Source organism: Equus caballus, chromosome 17 (genome assembly GCF_041296265.1).
Source record: "Equus caballus isolate H_3958 breed thoroughbred chromosome 17, TB-T2T, whole genome shotgun sequence".
Classification (NCBI taxonomy): Eukaryota; Metazoa; Chordata; class Mammalia; order Perissodactyla; family Equidae; genus Equus; species Equus caballus.
This window is the reverse complement of record NC_091700.1, coordinates 37,847,450-37,869,190: the sequence shown is the minus strand read 5'-3', so window position 1 is coordinate 37,869,190 and position 21,741 is coordinate 37,847,450. Positions and strand designations below refer to the sequence as shown.

Below are 21,741 nucleotides of genomic sequence, written 5' to 3'. Positions count from 1 at the left end.
GTGACCCAAGGATGCCATAAGAGCAAATGCTGGTGTGGTCATTGAAACATGTCTTGTAGAAGGCATTTCCTGTGACATTTGTCTTAAGATCATTTGCAGACTTGATGCTTACTAAGCATGTGTGATGTCCAAAAGCCCACTGAAGAAAACTTTCCAATGCAAAAGAATGTTTAAAAGACAGATATATTGAAATGATGGAAAAATGGAATCTCCAAACATTTCAGTTGTCACCAGGAAGACCTAATACAATGTCTAAAACCTACTTTTAGATACTTTTGAAATGAGAGAGAGATGATTCAGTTAATAAAAAGTAAGTTATGAGGTTAAAATATCTAGTTGTTCTAAAATTTCAGCATTCATTTTCTTAGTGTATGACTATTCTTACGACTCTTTCTAAAGACATTTGAATGCAAACTCTTAAAATACTGTAAAAATCTTTCATGTGAGATGATAGCAAGTAATTTTGTGCCTTTTTAAAGGAAAGATGAAAGTTTGAATACCACTTTCGGATCAAGTGCCTCCTCTTTTAAATGTCACACAGCTGTTGCATGAGTCCTATCTCTATTGTGTTGAGTAATGGTAGAGAGGATTAGACACAGGTTGGTTGCTTGATGAAACAAATTGGCTTGCCAGTTACATTTGATAGACACTACATGCTGAGCATCTGCTACTCCGCTTTACATGTTCACATTTTCCAGGCACACTAACTGATATTAACCGACATGTTAGAATCCCAGTTTATTAATTTCAGTCTGATGTGTAGTTGGAAGGGGATAGAATGCTCATTACAGTTGGTTGGCACATTCTCTTCCCAGAATAAATTTCTCCTTAGAAAACCCAGTCAAGTTTTGTTGATGAGGATAGTCAGGATAAACGCAGTTGAGTGATCTCAAGGACGTTCTGTGCCCTTTCTTCCTGTTGGGCCTCACCTTGCAAGTGGTCCAGGAAATGTCTGTCAGCCTGGTTGGAGCTCTTGGTATACTGACCAACATGAAATCTTCGGGAGTTCTTCCCCTGAGTGCATATTGGCTCTGCTTCCTTACATGACATTAGAACCTGCATGTTACCATTAGTTAGATCACAGATGATTTGGCATTATTTTTAGTTTCCTTGCTGAGACCAGAAGACCCCCTAGTTACTTTGGAAGATTTGAATGGTACTTCGGTTCCATCCATCATGCATTTACACATCATCTGTAGTCAGTTACGCATGCAGCTGACTATTCCCATTCAGTTTTCGTGGATTCTTGGTTCAGAGTGTGACATCTGACATGCAGACTGAGGGTGACGGCACAGTAAGAGATTTTCTTTTGATGGTCATCGTGTTTTTCTGTGAAGGATTAGCACATTTTTATGTTGCTTACTAAGCAAGAGATTTTCAAGCAGAGCGTTAGACAATCTTTTATGACTAGATTCTCAGATAACTATTTAGAAATTGTATGTTACAGCAAGAAGACAAAGTTCTATACTTCTGCTAGGTTTCATTATACTTAGCTGGAGGCTTTGACTCCCACAGTGTCAACAGAAGACATTAAAACAAATCTGAGGGGACAGCTCATCTTTGACAAGGGAGCTGAGGGCCTACAATGGAGAAAAGAAAGTCTCTTTAACAAATGGTGCTGGGAAAACTGGAAATCCACATGTAAAAGAATGAAAATTGACCATTCTTTTTCACCGTTCTCAAAAATAAACTCCAAATTGATCAAAGACCTAAAGATTACACCTGAAACAATGTCTTCTAGAAGAGAATATAGGCAGTACATTCTTTGACATCAGTATCAAAAGGATCTTTTCACACACCATAACTCCTCAGACGAGGGAAACAATAGAAAGAATAAACAAATGGGACTTCATCAGACTAAAGAGCTTCTTCAAGGCAGGGGAAAACAGGATTGAAACAAAAAAACAGCCCACTAGTTGGGAAAAAATATTTACAAGTTACTTACCCGACAAAGGGTTAATCTCCATAATATATAGAGAACTCACACAGCTCAACAACAAAAAATCAAACAACCCGATCAAAAATGGGCAGGGGTCATGAACAGACATTTCTCCAAAGAAGATATACGGATGGCCAGTAGACACATGAAACGATGGTCATGATCGCTGATCATCAGGGAAATGCAAATCAAAACTACAATAAGATATCACCTTATACCTGTTAGAATGGTAAAAATAACCAAAACAAAAAGTGACAAATGTTGGAGAGGTTGTAGAGAAAAAGGAACCCTCATACACTGTTGGTGGGAATGCAAACTAGTGCAGCCACTATGGAAAACAGTATGGAGATTTCTCAAAAAATTAAAAATAGAAATACCTTATGACCCAGCCATATCACTACTGTGTATCTATCCAAAGAACTTGAAATCAGCAATTCCAAAAGTCCCATGCACCCCAATGTTCATCGCAGCATTATTTACAATAGCCAAGATGTGGAAGCAACCTAAATGCCCATCAACTGATGATTGGATAAAGAAGATATGGTATATATATATACAATGGAATACTACTCAGCCAGAAAAAAAGATAAAATTGTCCCATTCACAACAACATAGATGGAACTTGGTATTATGTTAAGTGAAATAAGCCAGATAGAGAAAGACGAACTCTGTATGACTCCACTCATAGGTGGAAGTTAAACATAGAGACAAAGAGAACTGATCGGTGGTTACCAGGGGAAATGGGAGGGTGGGGGGAGGGCACAAAGGGTGAAGTGGTGCACCTACAACATGACTAACAATAATGTACAACTGAAATTTCCCAAGGTTGTAAACTATCATAATCTTAATAAAAAATTTAAAAAAAAACAAATCTGAGGACAAAATTGTACAGTGCCAGATGGTTTTCTGACTTAGGATTTTCTGTAGAATAATAGGTTTTTCTTAATTGAACTCATTTCTGGGTAATTTTTTTAGTCTTATTTCCAATCTGAGAATCCTACAGATACAGTTTCCTCTGTTTAAACATTCCTATATGTGAGTAATCAAAGTTCTGAATAAATTAATATTTTAAGTATAACTTGGGCAACACATTTTAAAGGGAAATCTGCAGTGAATGTATCAGAAAATTAATTATTTTATTAGTACTTTATTAATAATTCACTGAAGAAGAATATAGTGAGCACCTACTATGCACCTGGCATCAATATATGTGCTAATGATATAGATTAAGAAGCAGAGACAAGGTCTTTGTTCTCTTGAAGTCTACATTTGGGCAGAGGAGGTGTAAAAGACTGAAAACAAATTAGTAAATGAAAACCAAGCAGTAATGAGAAGTCCTGTTGAAAATTAAACAAGTGATAGGGAGTGAGTGTAAGCCTACTTCTGGTTGAGGGTCAGGAAAGATCTCTTTGAGATGATGACAGTTTAAATGATGTCTGATTGACAGACGAGTGGTGTGGTTCTGAGACTGGACAGTGAACCCACACCGCCGAAGCGGTGAGTGCTGAACTTTAACCACTAGGCCATCAAGGCTATGTCTAAGGTCTGATTTTCTCAGTAAATTTAATATGAGGGGAGGTGATGGCCCCAGGCACAGACAGTCTCAGAAACCATGAAATAATGTGTCCACTCAACTCCTGTGGTCAGGATATGTCACCTTTGAGCTCCTGGGGAAAGCAGCATTTTAGGAGGCATTTGAGGTTGTCACCTGGGGCTTGGGAGACGGAGGAGGTGGAGGAGTGAAGGATCAAGGATTGTTCAGCCCTTCCCTGCTTTCATCAGCTAACCTAATGCTACTCTAATTTTATCCTAGCTACATCTGGGTGGTTGCTACTTGTTTCTGCTGAGAAAGGAAAGTGATCGCTTCCAAGCAACTCAGGGGAGAGGCAAGAACGGTCCTTAAAATTTTCCCTCACACTGAGCCCCTCAAGGCTGCCACCCACTGCCCCTAATCCCGGGCTACCCACCAATTAAGAGACAGCCTTCAGGCCTCTGTCATTTCCCAGGGTTGTCACTCTTGTTATTTCTGGGAATGCATAGTTCCTTAGGACTTCTGAAGTTTTGGGAGGAGGATGCAACATGCTGTACCATTTGGCGTCTTGATAGGAACCCATGATTTCTCTGGAAATTATCAGGGTGTGTTACTTTGATGAGAACCTTTAAGTGTATTTGAACTTTAAGATATATATACTAATGTATATTGTTGCCAGATACAGAATTGATGAAATTTGAAAGAATTTGGTGAAGAGTGCAGGCTGTCCAAAAATCAATAATATTTGTGCAATGCTGAATATTAGCATGATACTGTGAAGGTGACAGACTCAAAGTGCATTTTGCAAGTGTCTTATTTTGTAGATGAAGAAAAAGGTAAATAGAGAAAAGATTACCCAAGCCAGTTTTGAGGTGAAAAGTCTTGATTTTGGATAATATAACCAGAAAACGTTTTCTGAAAGGACTGTAGAGGAAAAGAAAAAGAAAAAGAATCATTGTAAACGCATGGTCTTCACGCAGGTCAGAAAATCTTTTAATCATCATTTGGTCATCCTTGACCTTCCTACTTGTTTCTTTCCTACCAAATAACAACCAGGGACTAGGCCCTGACACTGTATGTTCATTGTTCTTGTGTATTCTCTTTCTATCTATATCTCTGTGTTAGCTCTTACTTGGATGCACCTCCCCATCCCGACACACTCAGATCCCTCTCACGTTTCCCAAATTGATTCCAGAGTGCATGAAGGAGAAACAAAATGGTGAAGAAGGAAGGAGGTTTAATCATGAATGCTATGTCTCCCTTGTTCCCTTCATTCTCTTTCCAGTGGATACACACAGGGACACACAGACACGCACACACGCACATACAGAACCCGGAAACTGTGTCAGAGGTTCCAGTGCTGGACCCTGAAACGGATGCTTTTGTTTCTGTCGTGTTTCCTCGTGACTTTACTTTTTGTGTGCTGCAATTCTGTTGGGAAAAAGAACCTGATTATCTTCCAAAATGTCTGACTCTATTTTTTGTACATGTTTTTTACTCTATGGCAGGGTTATGGATTCTTCCCGAATGTCGTCTGGCAACAGTGACAAGATGGGGTGAGTTGACATGAGTGATCTGAGTGGTGAAAGGTATGGGGGGCATCGATGGCAACAACAGGTTTCCATAAGAGACTATAAGCTTCTGTAGGTAACTTTCTTTCCTGTTGGGCCTAGGTGGCAAAAGGAAGGAGGAGTCATAAGAGGGAGACTTCTTACTCACGGTTTGTTTGTGAGCCTTAGAAAGTAGTAGCCAAAGCTTTGAGGAAACTCTCAGAATGCCTGTGTGTAAGACTCTGCTAGAGTGGGCCAGGAGAGGAGAGAATCCTATTTGGAGCAAGGAGACGGTAGCAGTGGAGAGGGAGCAGTGGAGCTCTCAGCAGAAGAGAATGGAGCTAAACAGACCTCGGCTCCTTTCCTCAGCCTCCAGAGCTCTGCCACCATCTAAAGCTGGTGTCCCGAATGCCAAGCCACCGTCATACTGGAGGGAGCCCGTGCCTCAGACCTGCAGTCATCTGAACCCTGTATGAGGAACAGAAAAGACATACATGATACATGAAGGGTCAGGATGTGGTGGAGGGTGTTGAGGATCAGGAAATTAGGAGGAGCTGGGGAAATGTGTACCTACAACCTGGAGTTGAATTTTGAGCTGAATTCAACCTCGATGCAATTACACGTGAGGGTAAGGTTCAGTAGTGAAGAATTGTATTTCAATATCTTCATTCATTAGGCTTTTTGACCGGCCGAAGATCTTCGTTACAACTATAGAAAGCCCTATTTCTAGGGAAGATTAAAATACTAGTTTCCAAATAACTAACATCCACATAATTTTTTAGGGTTCAACCAGTTTACCACTTGAAGACTACTTGTAACTAATTGCAAACAAGAGTGTAACTCTATGAAGTCACTAGGAGTCTGATCATATATGCTTTTAATTCTTTAGAAATGACCCCGATGAACTGACAGAAGTAATCTGTGATGGAACCACCAACAAAAGGTGACGTATATACTCAGAGAGAGAGAGAGAGAGAGAATGAGTGAAATGCAGATGCGGCATTATCCATGGGAATGCGGAATATTCTGGACAATGATTCTAAGATCTTTTCTAAAATTTCGGATCCACTGAGCTAAGTCATGTTTATCATATTCTTAGATTCACAGAATCCTTGTTCAAATAAGTTGGTCACATCACTGTCCCATGTAGGAAATCTCAAATGACATGTTGTTGCATTTCTTGGTGTTTACGTTAACATGGAACAACTCTCCAGGCTCCGTGATGATTTGTTATGAGGACCAAATAAGTGTTAAACACTTAGGATGATGTCTGGCACGTAATAAATACCATTTATGTGCTTATTAGATGGAACAAAAATTTTCCGTGTACTTAGTCATGTCATCTGAAAACAGCGATAATTTTCATTTTTCCTGTCCAGTCCTTATACCTCTCACTTCTTTTTCTGACGTCATTGAGCAGTGTTGGAAGGCATATGGCTCTTGGGAGGAAATAAAAGGAGGTCAGGACTGGAGAACAGGATTGAGGGAGAGAGAGGTGCGCCACAAGGATGAGGGCTGGCAGGGCCAGATTTTGAAGGGCATTGTAGGCTCTGCTGAATGGTTTTGGCTCAATCCTAGTAGCACTGGCAAGGCAATGAGGGGTCATGCTTGAGGCTCTACAAACAATACAAACTCCAATCGTGAACCGTAGACGTACCAACTGTAGCTTTCTAGAGAGGTAGGCTCTTCTAGAGATGCACTCCTAGACTGTGCATTCCCAGGTATGTGGACATCTTTAGGGGTGATGTCTGGGATGTGGAGAGGGTATGTTGTCTCTGCCGCTATATGGGCTTTTAAGGGCTGGAGAGTCTGTGCAGCTCGATGTTCCCTCTCCCACGTGAATGCTGAGAAGAGTGAGAGCTGACCACAAAACAGGGAGCGGACTCCACAGTGTGGAGAAACACAGTGAAGATAGCCCTTTGAGTCTTTAGTCAGGAGGTTGACAGAGCAAATCAAGACATAGACTCAATAAGGGGCATTGTTCTAAATGCACTTTCAAGTTTCCTTGGTAGAATAGGTTGGATGTGGGATGAGTTGAGACAGAAAATTTTTGGTTTTTCAACGTAAGCTTTTTTGTACTATCTCCTTTTTTCCCCAATCTCATTTTCACCAGAACAAGCACCAGGAGAGCTATTTTTGAAACACTTTTTCCATTGTAAGAATTCGAAACTTATGCAGATTTCTAAATTGTGGTAAATGCATGTAACCTAAAATTGATCATCTTCAGCATTTTTAAGTGTGCCATTCTGTAGCGTTAGGTACCTTCATATTGTTGTGCAGCCAACCTGCAGAACTTTTCTCGTCTTGCAAAACTGAAACTCTGTACACATTAAACTACTCTCCCCGTTGTCCCTTTCCCAAGCTCTTGGCAACCACCATTCTACCTTCTGTCTCTGTGAGTTTGACTACTCTAGGTATGTCATGTCAGTGGAATCATGCAAAATTTGTCTTCTTGTGACTAGTTATTTCATTTAGCACAATGCCCTCAAAGTCAATCCATGTTGCAGCATGTGTCAGAATTTCATTTCTTTTTAAGACTGAACAATATTCCAACACATACAGAAATTTCTCGCAAGTGGTTCCAAAAGCTCCAGTATACCCTTTACTTACTTTTCCAATTGTTAACATTTTGTCACATTTCCTTTGTTATTCCCATCATATGGATATGTAGGTATATAGACATAAATCTATCTATCTATCTATCTATAGATATATATAGAAAGAGAGAGAGAGAAAGAAAATACGTTTACATATAGATATACACATAGAAAGAGCTCTCTCTCTCAATATACCTGTATCTAGACCTGATTTTTATGTGAGTTGAGGCAGAAGATGTTTGATAGACACACACGTGACACACACCTTCCTACACACTTAGGCTCTATTCCTGAATCATTAGAGAGAAAATGCAGACCACATACCCTTTACTCCTGAATATTTCAGTTTTATTTTTCTACCTTCAGGGACACCTAACCACAGCACAGTGATCAAAATCAGAAAATTTTCACTTCCGTAACCATAATACGATTACCAGAATTGGAAAATGAAAGCCATAATAGAATATTATCTGATTTATGGTTTACATTGCGACTCACTCTTGGTGTCATACATTCTCTGGGTTTGGATAAAAGTAGAATGACATGAATCTGTCATTAGAGTTTCATAACGATGGAGTATTTTCACTGCCCTAAAAATCCTTTGTGCTCCGCCTATTCATCCTTCTCCCCGCCAACTCCTGGCAACCACCGATCTCTTCCTGTCGCCCCAATTTTGCCACGTCCAGAATGTCATATAGTTGGCCTCATACAGTATGCAACCTTTTCAGATTGGCTTCTTTCACAAAGTAACATGCATGTAAGGTTTCTTTTCACAGCTTGATAGCTCGTTGCTTTTTAGTGCTGAATAATATGCCATTGACTAGATGTACCACGGTTTGTTCATCCGTTCATCTGGTGCAGGACATCTTGGTTGCTTCCGCTTTTTGGCGATTACGAGTAAAGCTGCTATCAACATTTGTGTGCAGGTTTTCATCTGCGTGTAAGTTTTGAACTCCTTTGGGTAAATACCAAGGAGCGTATGTTAAGCTGGATCGTACGTTAAGGGTTATGCTTGGTTTTGTAAGAAACCCCTAAACTGCCTTCCAGAGTGGCTGTTCCGTTTTGCCTTGCCACCAATACTGAATGAGTGTCTCCATTGCTCCACATGCTTGTCAGCAATTGCTGTTGTTAGTGTTCCGTATTTTGACTATTCTAACAGGTGTGTAGTGGTATCTCATTGTTGTTCAATTTGCATTTCCCTGGAGCCATATGATGTGGAGCATCGTCTCGTACTCTTAGTTGCCATTTTTATGTCTTCTTTGGCCAGATGTCTGTTAAGTTGTTTGCCCCATTTTTTAATCTGGTTGTGCGTGTTCTTGTTGTTTAGTTTTAGGATTTCTTTGCGTATTTGTATATTTGTTATTCCCTTATCAACTGTGCCTTTTGCAAATATTTTCTCCCAGTCTGTGGCTTGTGTTTTTATCCTCTTGACATTGTGTCTTGTGGAGCAGCAGTTTAAAATGTTAATGAAGTCCAGCTTATCAGTTATTCCTTTCATGATCTTGATTTTGCTGTCACATCTAGAAAGTCATGTTTCTAAAGAGGTCATCTCGGTTTTCTTCCGTGTTATTGTCTTCTAGGAATTCTAGAGTTTTGCTTTTTACATGTGGGTCTATAATGCATTTTGATTTCCGTTTTGTAAAGGGGTAAAGGTCCATGTGCACGTTCATTGTCTCGCACGTGGATGTCCAGTTCTTCCAGCACCATTCGTTGATAAGACTGTCTTTGCTCCATTGTATGGTCTGTGCTCCTTTGTCAAAGAACGGTGGAGTATGTTAACGGGCATCTATTTCTAGGCTCTCTGTTCTGCTCCTTTGGTCCATTTGTCTGTTCTTTCACCAGTGCCACACTGTCTTGATTGCTGTAGCTTTATAGTGAATTTTGACATTGGCTCATGTCAGTCCTTCAACTTTTTTCTTCTTTGATATTATGTTGACTTCTAAAAAGCTATTGCAGTTGCGAGACGGTCAGAGAAAATCTATATGATATTGCTCCCGTGCACGTTAGTAATGCTTTGTTTATGTCCAAATATGTTGTCTGTTTTCATAAATGTCACTTGTGTGCTCTCAAACAAGATGTGTTCTGTTTGCTCTAGAGAGAGATCGTGTCAGTCTGTTCTTATTTTCTTTGCTCTTTTTGGAAGCTTTTAGAATTTTCTCTTCATTTCCATGGATCCTTTACAGATAATTTTTTACTTCCTTCTTTAACTTTGTGAAATTTATCTTCATTAGTTTTTGAATATTTCCTCTTCTCTGTTTTCTTTTTTTTTCATCTTAGATGTCTTGGATTTCATTTATTTCAGATGTTAGATGTCTTTTTTTACCCACCATATCACACTGCTGTTCTTTTAAATATTCTCTCACTTTATTGTTTTATTCTGTTTTCTGGGAGAGTTTCTCAAAGTCATTTTCCATGTCTAAATAATTTGCTGTTCTCATGTATCCACACTGCTATTTATCCCATGACTTAAGTCTTTAACAATCGTACTTTTACACCTATTTCCTCATGAGGTTTTCCTTATGGTTTCTCATTGTCATTTCGTGTTACTAACATCTTCCCTAGTATCTTTAAGTGTATTTGTCATACTTATGTTCCAGTATGTTCCAGTAGTTCTACTTCAAATGGTAAATGTTGCTCAATTTGTTGTATTTCTTTTTCAGTCGTTGTACTCCTCAGGTATGTAATTGTTTTGACTTGTGAGCTTTCATTCCTTGTGGCTGTTGGCTACTCTGGCATCTTGTATTAGAGAAGGGCTAACGTTTTGCTTGGGACCATCTCAGTCTGTGGCTGTTATCTCAGAATAACTATTAATAGTGTGTCCTTTTCACTCTCAGAAGTGTCCTCTCTTGGGTGCTGTATTTTATACTCACCTTTGCTGAGACCTAGGCCCTAAGGTGTGTTTTCCTAAGTAAGTTTAATATGAGGGGAGGTGATGGCCCCAGGCGCAGACAGTCTCAGAAACCGTGAAACACTGTGACCACTCAACTCCTGTGGTCAGGATCTGTCACCTTTGAGCTCTTGGGGAAAGCGGCATTTGAGGAGGCATTTGAGGTTGTCACCTGGGGCTTGGGAGACGGAGGAGGTGGAGGAGTGAAGGATCAAGGATTGTTCAGCCCTTCCCTGCTTTCATCAGCTAACCTAATGCTACTCTAATTTTATCCTAGCTACATCTGGGTGGTTGCTACTTGTTTCTGCTGAGAAAGGAAAGTGATCGCTTCCAAGCAACTCAGGGGAGAGGCAAGAACGGTCCTTAAAATTTTCCCTCACACTGAGCCCCTCAAGGCTGCCACCCACTGCCCCTAATCCCGGGCTACCCACCAATTAAGAGACAGCCTTCAGGCCTCTGTCATTTCCCAGGGTTGTCACTCTTGTTATTTCTGGGAATGCATAGTTCCTTAGGACTTCTGAAGTTTTGGGAGGAGGATGCAACATGCTGTACCATTTGGCGTCTTGATAGGAACCCATGATTTCTCTGGAAATTATCAGGGTGTGTTACTTTGATGAGAACCTTTAAGTGTATTTGAACTTTAAGATATATATACTAATGTATATTGTTGCCAGATACAGAATTGATGAAATTTGAAAGAATTTGGTGAAGAGTGCAGGCTGTCCAAAAATCAATAATATTTGTGCAATGCTGAATATTAGCATGATACTGTGAAGGTGACAGACTCAAAGTGCATTTTGCAAGTGTCTTATTTTGTAGATGAAGAAAAAGGTAAATAGAGAAAAGATTACCCAAGCCAGTTTTGAGGTGAAAAGTCTTGATTTTGGATAATATAACCAGAAAACGTTTTCTGAAAGGACTGTAGAGGAAAAGAAAAAGAAAAAGAATCATTGTAAACGCATGGTCTTCACGCAGGTCAGAAAATCTTTTAATCATCATTTGGTCATCCTTGACCTTCCTACTTGTTTCTTTCCTACCAAATAACAACCAGGGACTAGGCCCTGACACTGTATGTTCATTGTTCTTGTGTATTCTCTTTCTATCTATATCTCTGTGTTAGCTCTTACTTGGATGCACCTCCCCATCCCGACACACTCAGATCCCTCTCACGTTTCCCAAATTGATTCCAGAGTGCATGAAGGAGAAACAAAATGGTGAAGAAGGAAGGAGGTTTAATCATGAATGCTATGTCTCCCTTGTTCCCTTCATTCTCTTTCCAGTGGATACACACAGGGACACACAGACACGCACACACGCACATACAGAACCCGGAAACTGTGTCAGAGGTTCCAGTGCTGGACCCTGAAACGGATGCTTTTGTTTCTGTCGTGTTTCCTCGTGACTTTACTTTTTGTGTGCTGCAATTCTGTTGGGAAAAAGAACCTGATTATCTTCCAAAATGTCTGACTCTATTTTTTGTACATGTTTTTTACTCTATGGCAGGGTTATGGATTCTTCCCGAATGTCGTCTGGCAACAGTGACAAGATGGGGTGAGTTGACATGAGTGATCTGAGTGGTGAAAGGTATGGGGGGCATCGATGGCAACAACAGGTTTCCATAAGAGACTATAAGCTTCTGTAGGTAACTTTCTTTCCTGTTGGGCCTAGGTGGCAAAAGGAAGGAGGAGTCATAAGAGGGAGACTTCTTACTCACGGTTTGTTTGTGAGCCTTAGAAAGTAGTAGCCAAAGCTTTGAGGAAACTCTCAGAATGCCTGTGTGTAAGACTCTGCTAGAGTGGGCCAGGAGAGGAGAGAATCCTATTTGGAGCAAGGAGACGGTAGCAGTGGAGAGGGAGCAGTGGAGCTCTCAGCAGAAGAGAATGGAGCTAAACAGACCTCGGCTCCTTTCCTCAGCCTCCAGAGCTCTGCCACCATCTAAAGCTGGTGTCCCGAATGCCAAGCCACCGTCATACTGGAGGGAGCCCGTGCCTCAGACCTGCAGTCATCTGAACCCTGTATGAGGAACAGAAAAGACATACATGATACATGAAGGGTCAGGATGTGGTGGAGGGTGTTGAGGATCAGGAAATTAGGAGGAGCTGGGGAAATGTGTACCTACAACCTGGAGTTGAATTTTGAGCTGAATTCAACCTCGATGCAATTACACGTGAGGGTAAGGTTCAGTAGTGAAGAATTGTATTTCAATATCTTCATTCATTAGGCTTTTTGACCGGCCGAAGATCTTCGTTACAACTATAGAAAGCCCTATTTCTAGGGAAGATTAAAATACTAGTTTCCAAATAACTAACATCCACATAATTTTTTAGGGTTCAACCAGTTTACCACTTGAAGACTACTTGTAACTAATTGCAAACAAGAGTGTAACTCTATGAAGTCACTAGGAGTCTGATCATATATGCTTTTAATTCTTTAGAAATGACCCCGATGAACTGACAGAAGTAATCTGTGATGGAACCACCAACAAAAGGTGACGTATATACTCAGAGAGAGAGAGAGAGAGAGAATGAGTGAAATGCAGATGCGGCATTATCCATGGGAATGCGGAATATTCTGGACAATGATTCTAAGATCTTTTCTAAAATTTCGGATCCACTGAGCTAAGTCATGTTTATCATATTCTTAGATTCACAGAATCCTTGTTCAAATAAGTTGGTCACATCACTGTCCCATGTAGGAAATCTCAAATGACATGTTGTTGCATTTCTTGGTGTTTACGTTAACATGGAACAACTCTCCAGGCTCCGTGATGATTTGTTATGAGGACCAAATAAGTGTTAAACACTTAGGATGATGTCTGGCACGTAATAAATACCATTTATGTGCTTATTAGATGGAACAAAAATTTTCCGTGTACTTAGTCATGTCATCTGAAAACAGCGATAATTTTCATTTTTCCTGTCCAGTCCTTATACCTCTCACTTCTTTTTCTGACGTCATTGAGCAGTGTTGGAAGGCATATGGCTCTTGGGAGGAAATAAAAGGAGGTCAGGACTGGAGAACAGGATTGAGGGAGAGAGAGGTGCGCCACAAGGATGAGGGCTGGCAGGGCCAGATTTTGAAGGGCATTGTAGGCTCTGCTGAATGGTTTTGGCTCAATCCTAGTAGCACTGGCAAGGCAATGAGGGGTCATGCTTGAGGCTCTACAAACAATACAAACTCCAATCGTGAACCGTAGACGTACCAACTGTAGCTTTCTAGAGAGGTAGGCTCTTCTAGAGATGCACTCCTAGACTGTGCATTCCCAGGTATGTGGACATCTTTAGGGGTGATGTCTGGGATGTGGAGAGGGTATGTTGTCTCTGCCGCTATATGGGCTTTTAAGGGCTGGAGAGTCTGTGCAGCTCGATGTTCCCTCTCCCACGTGAATGCTGAGAAGAGTGAGAGCTGACCACAAAACAGGGAGCGGACTCCACAGTGTGGAGAAACACAGTGAAGATAGCCCTTTGAGTCTTTAGTCAGGAGGTTGACAGAGCAAATCAAGACATAGACTCAATAAGGGGCATTGTTCTAAATGCACTTTCAAGTTTCCTTGGTAGAATAGGTTGGATGTGGGATGAGTTGAGACAGAAAATTTTTGGTTTTTCAACGTAAGCTTTTTTGTACTATCTCCTTTTTTCCCCAATCTCATTTTCACCAGAACAAGCACCAGGAGAGCTATTTTTGAAACACTTTTTCCATTGTAAGAATTCGAAACTTATGCAGATTTCTAAATTGTGGTAAATGCATGTAACCTAAAATTGATCATCTTCAGCATTTTTAAGTGTGCCATTCTGTAGCGTTAGGTACCTTCATATTGTTGTGCAGCCAACCTGCAGAACTTTTCTCGTCTTGCAAAACTGAAACTCTGTACACATTAAACTACTCTCCCCGTTGTCCCTTTCCCAAGCTCTTGGCAACCACCATTCTACCTTCTGTCTCTGTGAGTTTGACTACTCTAGGTATGTCATGTCAGTGGAATCATGCAAAATTTGTCTTCTTGTGACTAGTTATTTCATTTAGCACAATGCCCTCAAAGTCAATCCATGTTGCAGCATGTGTCAGAATTTCATTTCTTTTTAAGACTGAACAATATTCCAACACATACAGAAATTTCTCGCAAGTGGTTCCAAAAGCTCCAGTATACCCTTTACTTACTTTTCCAATTGTTAACATTTTGTCACATTTCCTTTGTTATTCCCATCATATGGATATGTAGGTATATAGACATAAATCTATCTATCTATCTATCTATAGATATATATAGAAAGAGAGAGAGAGAAAGAAAATACGTTTACATATAGATATACACATAGAAAGAGCTCTCTCTCTCAATATACCTGTATCTAGACCTGATTTTTATGTGAGTTGAGGCAGAAGATGTTTGATAGACACACACGTGACACACACCTTCCTACACACTTAGGCTCTATTCCTGAATCATTAGAGAGAAAATGCAGACCACATACCCTTTACTCCTGAATATTTCAGTTTTATTTTTCTACCTTCAGGGACACCTAACCACAGCACAGTGATCAAAATCAGAAAATTTTCACTTCCGTAACCATAATACGATTACCAGAATTGGAAAATGAAAGCCATAATAGAATATTATCTGATTTATGGTTTACATTGCGACTCACTCTTGGTGTCATACATTCTCTGGGTTTGGATAAAAGTAGAATGACATGAATCTGTCATTAGAGTTTCATAACGATGGAGTATTTTCACTGCCCTAAAAATCCTTTGTGCTCCGCCTATTCATCCTTCTCCCCGCCAACTCCTGGCAACCACCGATCTCTTCCTGTCGCCCCAATTTTGCCACGTCCAGAATGTCATATAGTTGGCCTCATACAGTATGCAACCTTTTCAGATTGGCTTCTTTCACAAAGTAACATGCATGTAAGGTTTCTTTTCACAGCTTGATAGCTCGTTGCTTTTTAGTGCTGAATAATATGCCATTGACTAGATGTACCACGGTTTGTTCATCCGTTCATCTGGTGCAGGACATCTTGGTTGCTTCCGCTTTTTGGCGATTACGAGTAAAGCTGCTATCAACATTTGTGTGCAGGTTTTCATCTGCGTGTAAGTTTTGAACTCCTTTGGGTAAATACCAAGGAGCGTATGTTAAGCTGGATCGTACGTTAAGGGTTATGCTTGGTTTTGTAAGAAACCCCTAAACTGCCTTCCAGAGTGGCTGTTCCGTTTTGCCTTGCCACCAATACTGAATGAGTGTCTCCATTGCTCCACATGCTTGTCAGCAATTGCTGTTGTTAGTGTTCCGTATTTTGACTATTCTAACAGGTGTGTAGTGGTATCTCATTGTTGTTCAATTTGCATTTCCCTGGAGCCATATGATGTGGAGCATCGTCTCGTACTCTTAGTTGCCATTTTTATGTCTTCTTTGGCCAGATGTCTGTTAAGTTGTTTGCCCCATTTTTTAATCTGGTTGTGCGTGTTCTTGTTGTTTAGTTTTAGGATTTCTTTGCGTATTTGTATATTTGTTATTCCCTTATCAACTGTGCCTTTTGCAAATATTTTCTCCCAGTCTGTGGCTTGTGTTTTTATCCTCTTGACATTGTGTCTTGTGGAGCAGCAGTTTAAAATGTTAATGAAGTCCAGCTTATCAGTTATTCCTTTCATGATCTTGATTTTGCTGTCACATCTAGAAAGTCATGTTTCTAAAGAGGTCATCTCGGTTTTCTTCCGTGTTATTGTCTTCTAGGAATTCTAGAGTTTTGCTTTTTACATGTGGGTCTATAATGCATTTTGATTTCCGTTTTGTAAAGGGGTAAAGGTCCATGTGCACGTTCATTGTCTCGCACGTGGATGTCCAGTTCTTCCAGCACCATTCGTTGATAAGACTGTCTTTGCTCCATTGTATGGTCTGTGCTCCTTTGTCAAAGAACGGTGGAGTATGTTAACGGGCATCTATTTCTAGGCTCTCTGTTCTGCTCCTTTGGTCCATTTGTCTGTTCTTTCACCAGTGCCACACTGTCTTGATTGCTGTAGCTTTATAGTGAATTTTGACATTGGCTCATGTCAGTCCTTCAACTTTTTTCTTCTTTGATATTATGTTGACTTCTAAAAAGCTATTGCAGTTGCGAGACGGTCAGAGAAAATCTATATGATATTGCTCCCGTGCACGTTAGTAATGCTTTGTTTATGTCCAAATATGTTGTCTGTTTTCATAAATGTCACTTGTGTGCTCTCAAACAAGATGTGTTCTGTTTGCTCTAGAGAGAGATCGTGTCAGTCTGTTCTTATTTTCTTTGCTCTTTTTGGAAGCTTTTAGAATTTTCTCTTCATTTCCATGGATCCTTTACAGATAATTTTTTACTTCCTTCTTTAACTTTGTGAAATTTATCTTCATTAGTTTTTGAATATTTCCTCTTCTCTGTTTTCTTTTTTTTTCATCTTAGATGTCTTGGATTTCATTTATTTCAGATGTTAGATGTCTTTTTTTACCCACCATATCACACTGCTGTTCTTTTAAATATTCTCTCACTTTATTGTTTTATTCTGTTTTCTGGGAGAGTTTCTCAAAGTCATTTTCCATGTCTAAATAATTTGCTGTTCTCATGTATCCACACTGCTATTTATCCCATGACTTAAGTCTTTAACAATCGTACTTTTACACCTATTTCCTCATGAGGTTTTCCTTATGGTTTCTCATTGTCATTTCGTGTTACTAACATCTTCCCTAGTATCTTTAAGTGTATTTGTCATACTTATGTTCCAGTAGTTCTACTTCAAATGGTAAATGTTGCTCAATTTGTTGTATTTCTTTTTCAGTCGTTGTACTCCTCAGGTATGTAATTGTTTTGACTTGTGAGCTTTCATTCCTTGTGGCTGTTGGCTACTCTGGCATCTTGTATTAGAGAAGGGCTAACGTTTTGCTTGGGACCATCTCAGTCTGTGGCTGTTATCTCAGAATAACTATTAATAGTGTGTCCTTTTCACTCTCAGAAGTGTCCTCTCTTGGGTGCTGTATTTTATACTCACCTTTGCTGAGACCTAGGCCCTAAGGTGTGTTTTCCTAAGTAAGTTTAATATGAGGGGAGGTGATGGCCCCAGGCGCAGACAGTCTCAGAAACCGTGAAACACTGTGACCACTCAACTCCTGTGGTCAGGATCTGTCACCTTTGAGCTCTTGGGGAAAGCGGCATTTGAGGAGGCATTTGAGGTTGTCACCTGGGGCTTGGGAGACGGAGGAGGTGGAGGAGTGAAGGATCAAGGATTGTTCAGCCCTTCCCTGCTTTCATCAGCTAACCTAATGCTACTCTAATTTTATCCTAGCTACATCTGGGTGGTTGCTACTTGTTTCTGCTGAGAAAGGAAAGTGATCGCTTCCAAGCAACTCAGGGGAGAGGCAAGAACGGTCCTTAAAATTTTCCCTCACACTGAGCCCCTCAAGGCTGCCACCCACTGCCCCTAATCCCGGGCTACCCACCAATTAAGAGACAGCCTTCAGGCCTCTGTCATTTCCCAGGGTTGTCACTCTTGTTATTTCTGGGAATGCATAGTTCCTTAGGACTTCTGAAGTTTTGGGAGGAGGATGCAACATGCTGTACCATTTGGCGTCTTGATAGGAACCCATGATTTCTCTGGAAATTATCAGGGTGTGTTACTTTGATGAGAACCTTTAAGTGTATTTGAACTTTAAGATATATATACTAATGTATATTGTTGCCAGATACAGAATTGATGAAATTTGAAAGAATTTGGTGAAGAGTGCAGGCTGTCCAAAAATCAATAATATTTGTGCAATGCTGAATATTAGCATGATACTGTGAAGGTGACAGACTCAAAGTGCATTTTGCAAGTGTCTTATTTTGTAGATGAAGAAAAAGGTAAATAGAGAAAAGATTACCCAAGCCAGTTTTGAGGTGAAAAGTCTTGATTTTGGATAATATAACCAGAAAACGTTTTCTGAAAGGACTGTAGAGGAAAAGAAAAAGAAAAAGAATCATTGTAAACGCATGGTCTTCACGCAGGTCAGAAAATCTTTTAATCATCATTTGGTCATCCTTGACCTTCCTACTTGTTTCTTTCCTACCAAATAACAACCAGGGACTAGGCCCTGACACTGTATGTTCATTGTTCTTGTGTATTCTCTTTCTATCTATATCTCTGTGTTAGCTCTTACTTGGATGCACCTCCCCATCCCGACACACTCAGATCCCTCTCACGTTTCCCAAATTGATTCCAGAGTGCATGAAGGAGAAACAAAATGGTGAAGAAGGAAGGAGGTTTAATCATGAATGCTATGTCTCCCTTGTTCCCTTCATTCTCTTTCCAGTGGATACACACAGGGACACACAGACACGCACACACGCACATACAGAACCCGGAAACTGTGTCAGAGGTTCCAGTGCTGGACCCTGAAACGGATGCTTTTGTTTCTGTCGTGTTTCCTCGTGACTTTACTTTTTGTGTGCTGCAATTCTGTTGGGAAAAAGAACCTGATTATCTTCCAAAATGTCTGACTCTATTTTTTGTACATGTTTTTTACTCTATGGCAGGGTTATGGATTCTTCCCGAATGTCGTCTGGCAACAGTGACAAGATGGGGTGAGTTGACATGAGTGATCTGAGTGGTGAAAGGTATGGGGGGCATCGATGGCAACAACAGGTTTCCATAAGAGACTATAAGCTTCTGTAGGTAACTTTCTTTCCTGTTGGGCCTAGGTGGCAAAAGGAAGGAGGAGTCATAAGAGGGAGACTTCTTACTCACGGTTTGTTTGTGAGCCTTAGAAAGTAGTAGCCAAAGCTTTGAGGAAACTCTCAGAATGCCTGTGTGTAAGACTCTGCTAGAGTGGGCCAGGAGAGGAGAGAATCCTATTTGGAGCAAGGAGACGGTAGCAGTGGAGAGGGAGCAGTGGAGCTCTCAGCAGAAGAGAATGGAGCTAAACAGACCTCGGCTCCTTTCCTCAGCCTCCAGAGCTCTGCCACCATCTAAAGCTGGTGTCCCGAATGCCAAGCCACCGTCATACTGGAGGGAGCCCGTGCCTCAGACCTGCAGTCATCTGAACCCTGTATGAGGAACAGAAAAGACATACATGATACATGAAGGGTCAGGATGTGGTGGAGGGTGTTGAGGATCAGGAAATTAGGAGGAGCTGGGGAAATGTGTACCTACAACCTGGAGTTGAATTTTGAGCTGAATTCAACCTCGATGCAATTACACGTGAGGGTAAGGTTCAGTAGTGAAGAATTGTATTTCAATATCTTCATTCATTAGGCTTTTTGACCGGCCGAAGATCTTCGTTACAACTATAGAAAGCCCTATTTCTAGGGAAGATTAAAATACTAGTTTCCAAATAACTAACATCCACATAATTTTTTAGGGTTCAACCAGTTTACCACTTGAAGACTACTTGTAACTAATTGCAAACAAGAGTGTAACTCTATGAAGTCACTAGGAGTCTGATCATATATGCTTTTAATTCTTTAGAAATGACCCCGATGAACTGACAGAAGTAATCTGTGATGGAACCACCAACAAAAGGTGACGTATATACTCAGAGAGAGAGAGAGAGAGAGAATGAGTGAAATGCAGATGCGGCATTATCCATGGGAATGCGGAATATTCTGGACAATGATTCTAAGATCTTTTCTAAAATTTCGGATCCACTGAGCTAAGTCATGTTTATCATATTCTTAGATTCACAGAATCCTTGTTCAAATAAGTTGGTCACATCACTGTCCCATGTAGGAAATCTCAAATGACATGTTGTTGCATTTCTTGGTGTTTACGTTAACATGGAACAACTCTCCAGGCTCCGTGATGATTTGTTATGAGGACCAAATAAGTGTTAAACACTTAGGATGATGTCTGGCACGTAATAAATACCATTTATGTGCTTATTAGATGGAACAAAAATTTTCCGTGTACTTAGTCATGTCATCTGAAAACAGCGATAATTTTCATTTTTCCTGTCCAGTCCTTATACCTCTCACTTCTTTTTCTGACGTCATTGAGCAGTGTTGGAAGGCATATGGCTCTTGGGAGGAAATAAAAGGAGGTCAGGACTGGAGAACAGGATTGAGGGAGAGAGAGGTGCGCCACAAGGATGAGGGCTGGCAGGGCCAGATTTTGAAGGGCATTGTAGGCTCTGCTGAATGGTTTTGGCTCAATCCTAGTAGCACTGGCAAGGCAATGAGGGGTCATGCTTGAGGCTCTACAAACAATACAAACTCCAATCGTGAACCGTAGACGTACCAACTGTAGCTTTCTAGAGAGGTAGGCTCTTCTAGAGATGCACTCCTAGACTGTGCATTCCCAGGTATGTGGACATCTTTAGGGGTGATGTCTGGGATGTGGAGAGGGTATGTTGTCTCTGCCGCTATATGGGCTTTTAAGGGCTGGAGAGTCTGTGCAGCTCGATGTTCCCTCTCCCACGTGAATGCTGAGAAGAGTGAGAGCTGACCACAAAACAGGGAGCGGACTCCACAGTGTGGAGAAACACAGTGAAGATAGCCCTTTGAGTCTTTAGTCAGGAGGTTGACAGAGCAAATCAAGACATAGACTCAATAAGGGGCATTGTTCTAAATGCACTTTCAAGTTTCCTTGGTAGAATAGGTTGGATGTGGGATGAGTTGAGACAGAAAACTTTTGGTTTTTCAACGTAAGCTTTTTTGTACTATCTCCTTTTTTCCCCAATCTCATTTTCACCAGAACAAGCACCAGGAGAGCTATTTTTGAAACACTTTTTCCATTGTAAGAATTCGAAACTTATGCAGATTTCTAAATTGTGGTAAATGCATGTAACCTAAAATTGATCATCTTCAGCATTTTTAAGTGTGCCATTCTGTAGCGTTAGGTACCTTCATATTGTTGTGCAGCCAACCTGCAGAACTCTTCTCGTCTTGCAAAACTGAAACTCTGTACACATTAAACTACTCTCCCCGTTGCCCCTTTCCCAAGCTCTTGGCAACCACCATTCTACCTTCTGTCTCTGTGAGTTTGACTACTCTAGGTATGTCATGTCAGTGGAATCATGCAAAATTTGTCTTCTTGTGACTAGTTATTTCATTTAGCACAATGCCCTCAAAGTCAATCCATGTTGCAGCATGTGTCAGAATTTCATTTCTTTTTAAGACTGAACAATATTCCAACACATACAGAAATTTCTCACAAGTGGTTCCAAAAGCTCCAGTATACCCTTTACTTACTTTTCCAATTGTTAACATTTTGTCACATTTCCTTTGTTATTCCCATCATATGGATATGTAGGT

The 21,741-nt window shown here is 40.6% G+C and overlaps 2 protein-coding genes across 17 annotated transcripts in view; one reads left to right on the top strand and one right to left on the bottom strand.

Annotated features, from left to right (window-relative positions):
- The window catches only part of LOC138918374 (phosphatidylinositol 3,4,5-trisphosphate 3-phosphatase TPTE2-like), a 105,556-nt gene that overhangs the window by 9,788 nt on the left and 74,027 nt on the right, over positions 1–21,741 (top strand). For 2 of the 3 annotated variants that reach the window (XM_070239624.1, XM_070239625.1), the window contains 6 exons: positions 4,979–5,026; positions 5,910–5,963; positions 12,008–12,055; positions 12,939–12,992; positions 19,027–19,074; positions 19,958–20,011. In XM_070239624.1, the coding sequence (XP_070095725.1) occupies positions 4,979–5,026; positions 5,910–5,963; positions 12,008–12,055; positions 12,939–12,992; positions 19,027–19,074; positions 19,958–20,011 (306 nt within the window). The remainder of the gene's footprint in view (positions 1–4,978; positions 5,027–5,909; positions 5,964–12,007; positions 12,056–12,938; positions 12,993–19,026; positions 19,075–19,957; positions 20,012–21,741) is intronic. The other variant, XM_070239626.1, reaches the window with a different exon arrangement.
- LOC138918383 (LHFPL tetraspan subfamily member 6 protein-like) overlaps positions 166–21,741 on the bottom strand; it is a 334,036-nt gene continuing 312,460 nt past the window's right edge. Inside the window, exons 5-12 of one of the 14 annotated variants that reach the window (XM_070239660.1) lie at positions 19,238–19,536; positions 18,835–18,949; positions 18,375–18,442; positions 12,219–12,517; positions 11,828–11,930; positions 11,356–11,423; positions 5,190–5,488; positions 4,691–4,901 (exon numbers count right to left, since the gene is read on the bottom strand). Coding sequence is in view for 7 of the 14 variants with exons in the window: in XM_070239652.1 (XP_070095753.1) it covers positions 19,526–19,536 (11 nt within the window). In the remaining 7 variants the exon portion in view is untranslated. Of the gene's footprint in view, positions 5,489–9,872; positions 12,518–18,374; positions 19,537–21,741 lie in introns of those variants that run through there. The other 13 variants (XM_070239661.1, XM_070239650.1, XM_070239651.1 and 10 more) reach the window with 13 other exon arrangements.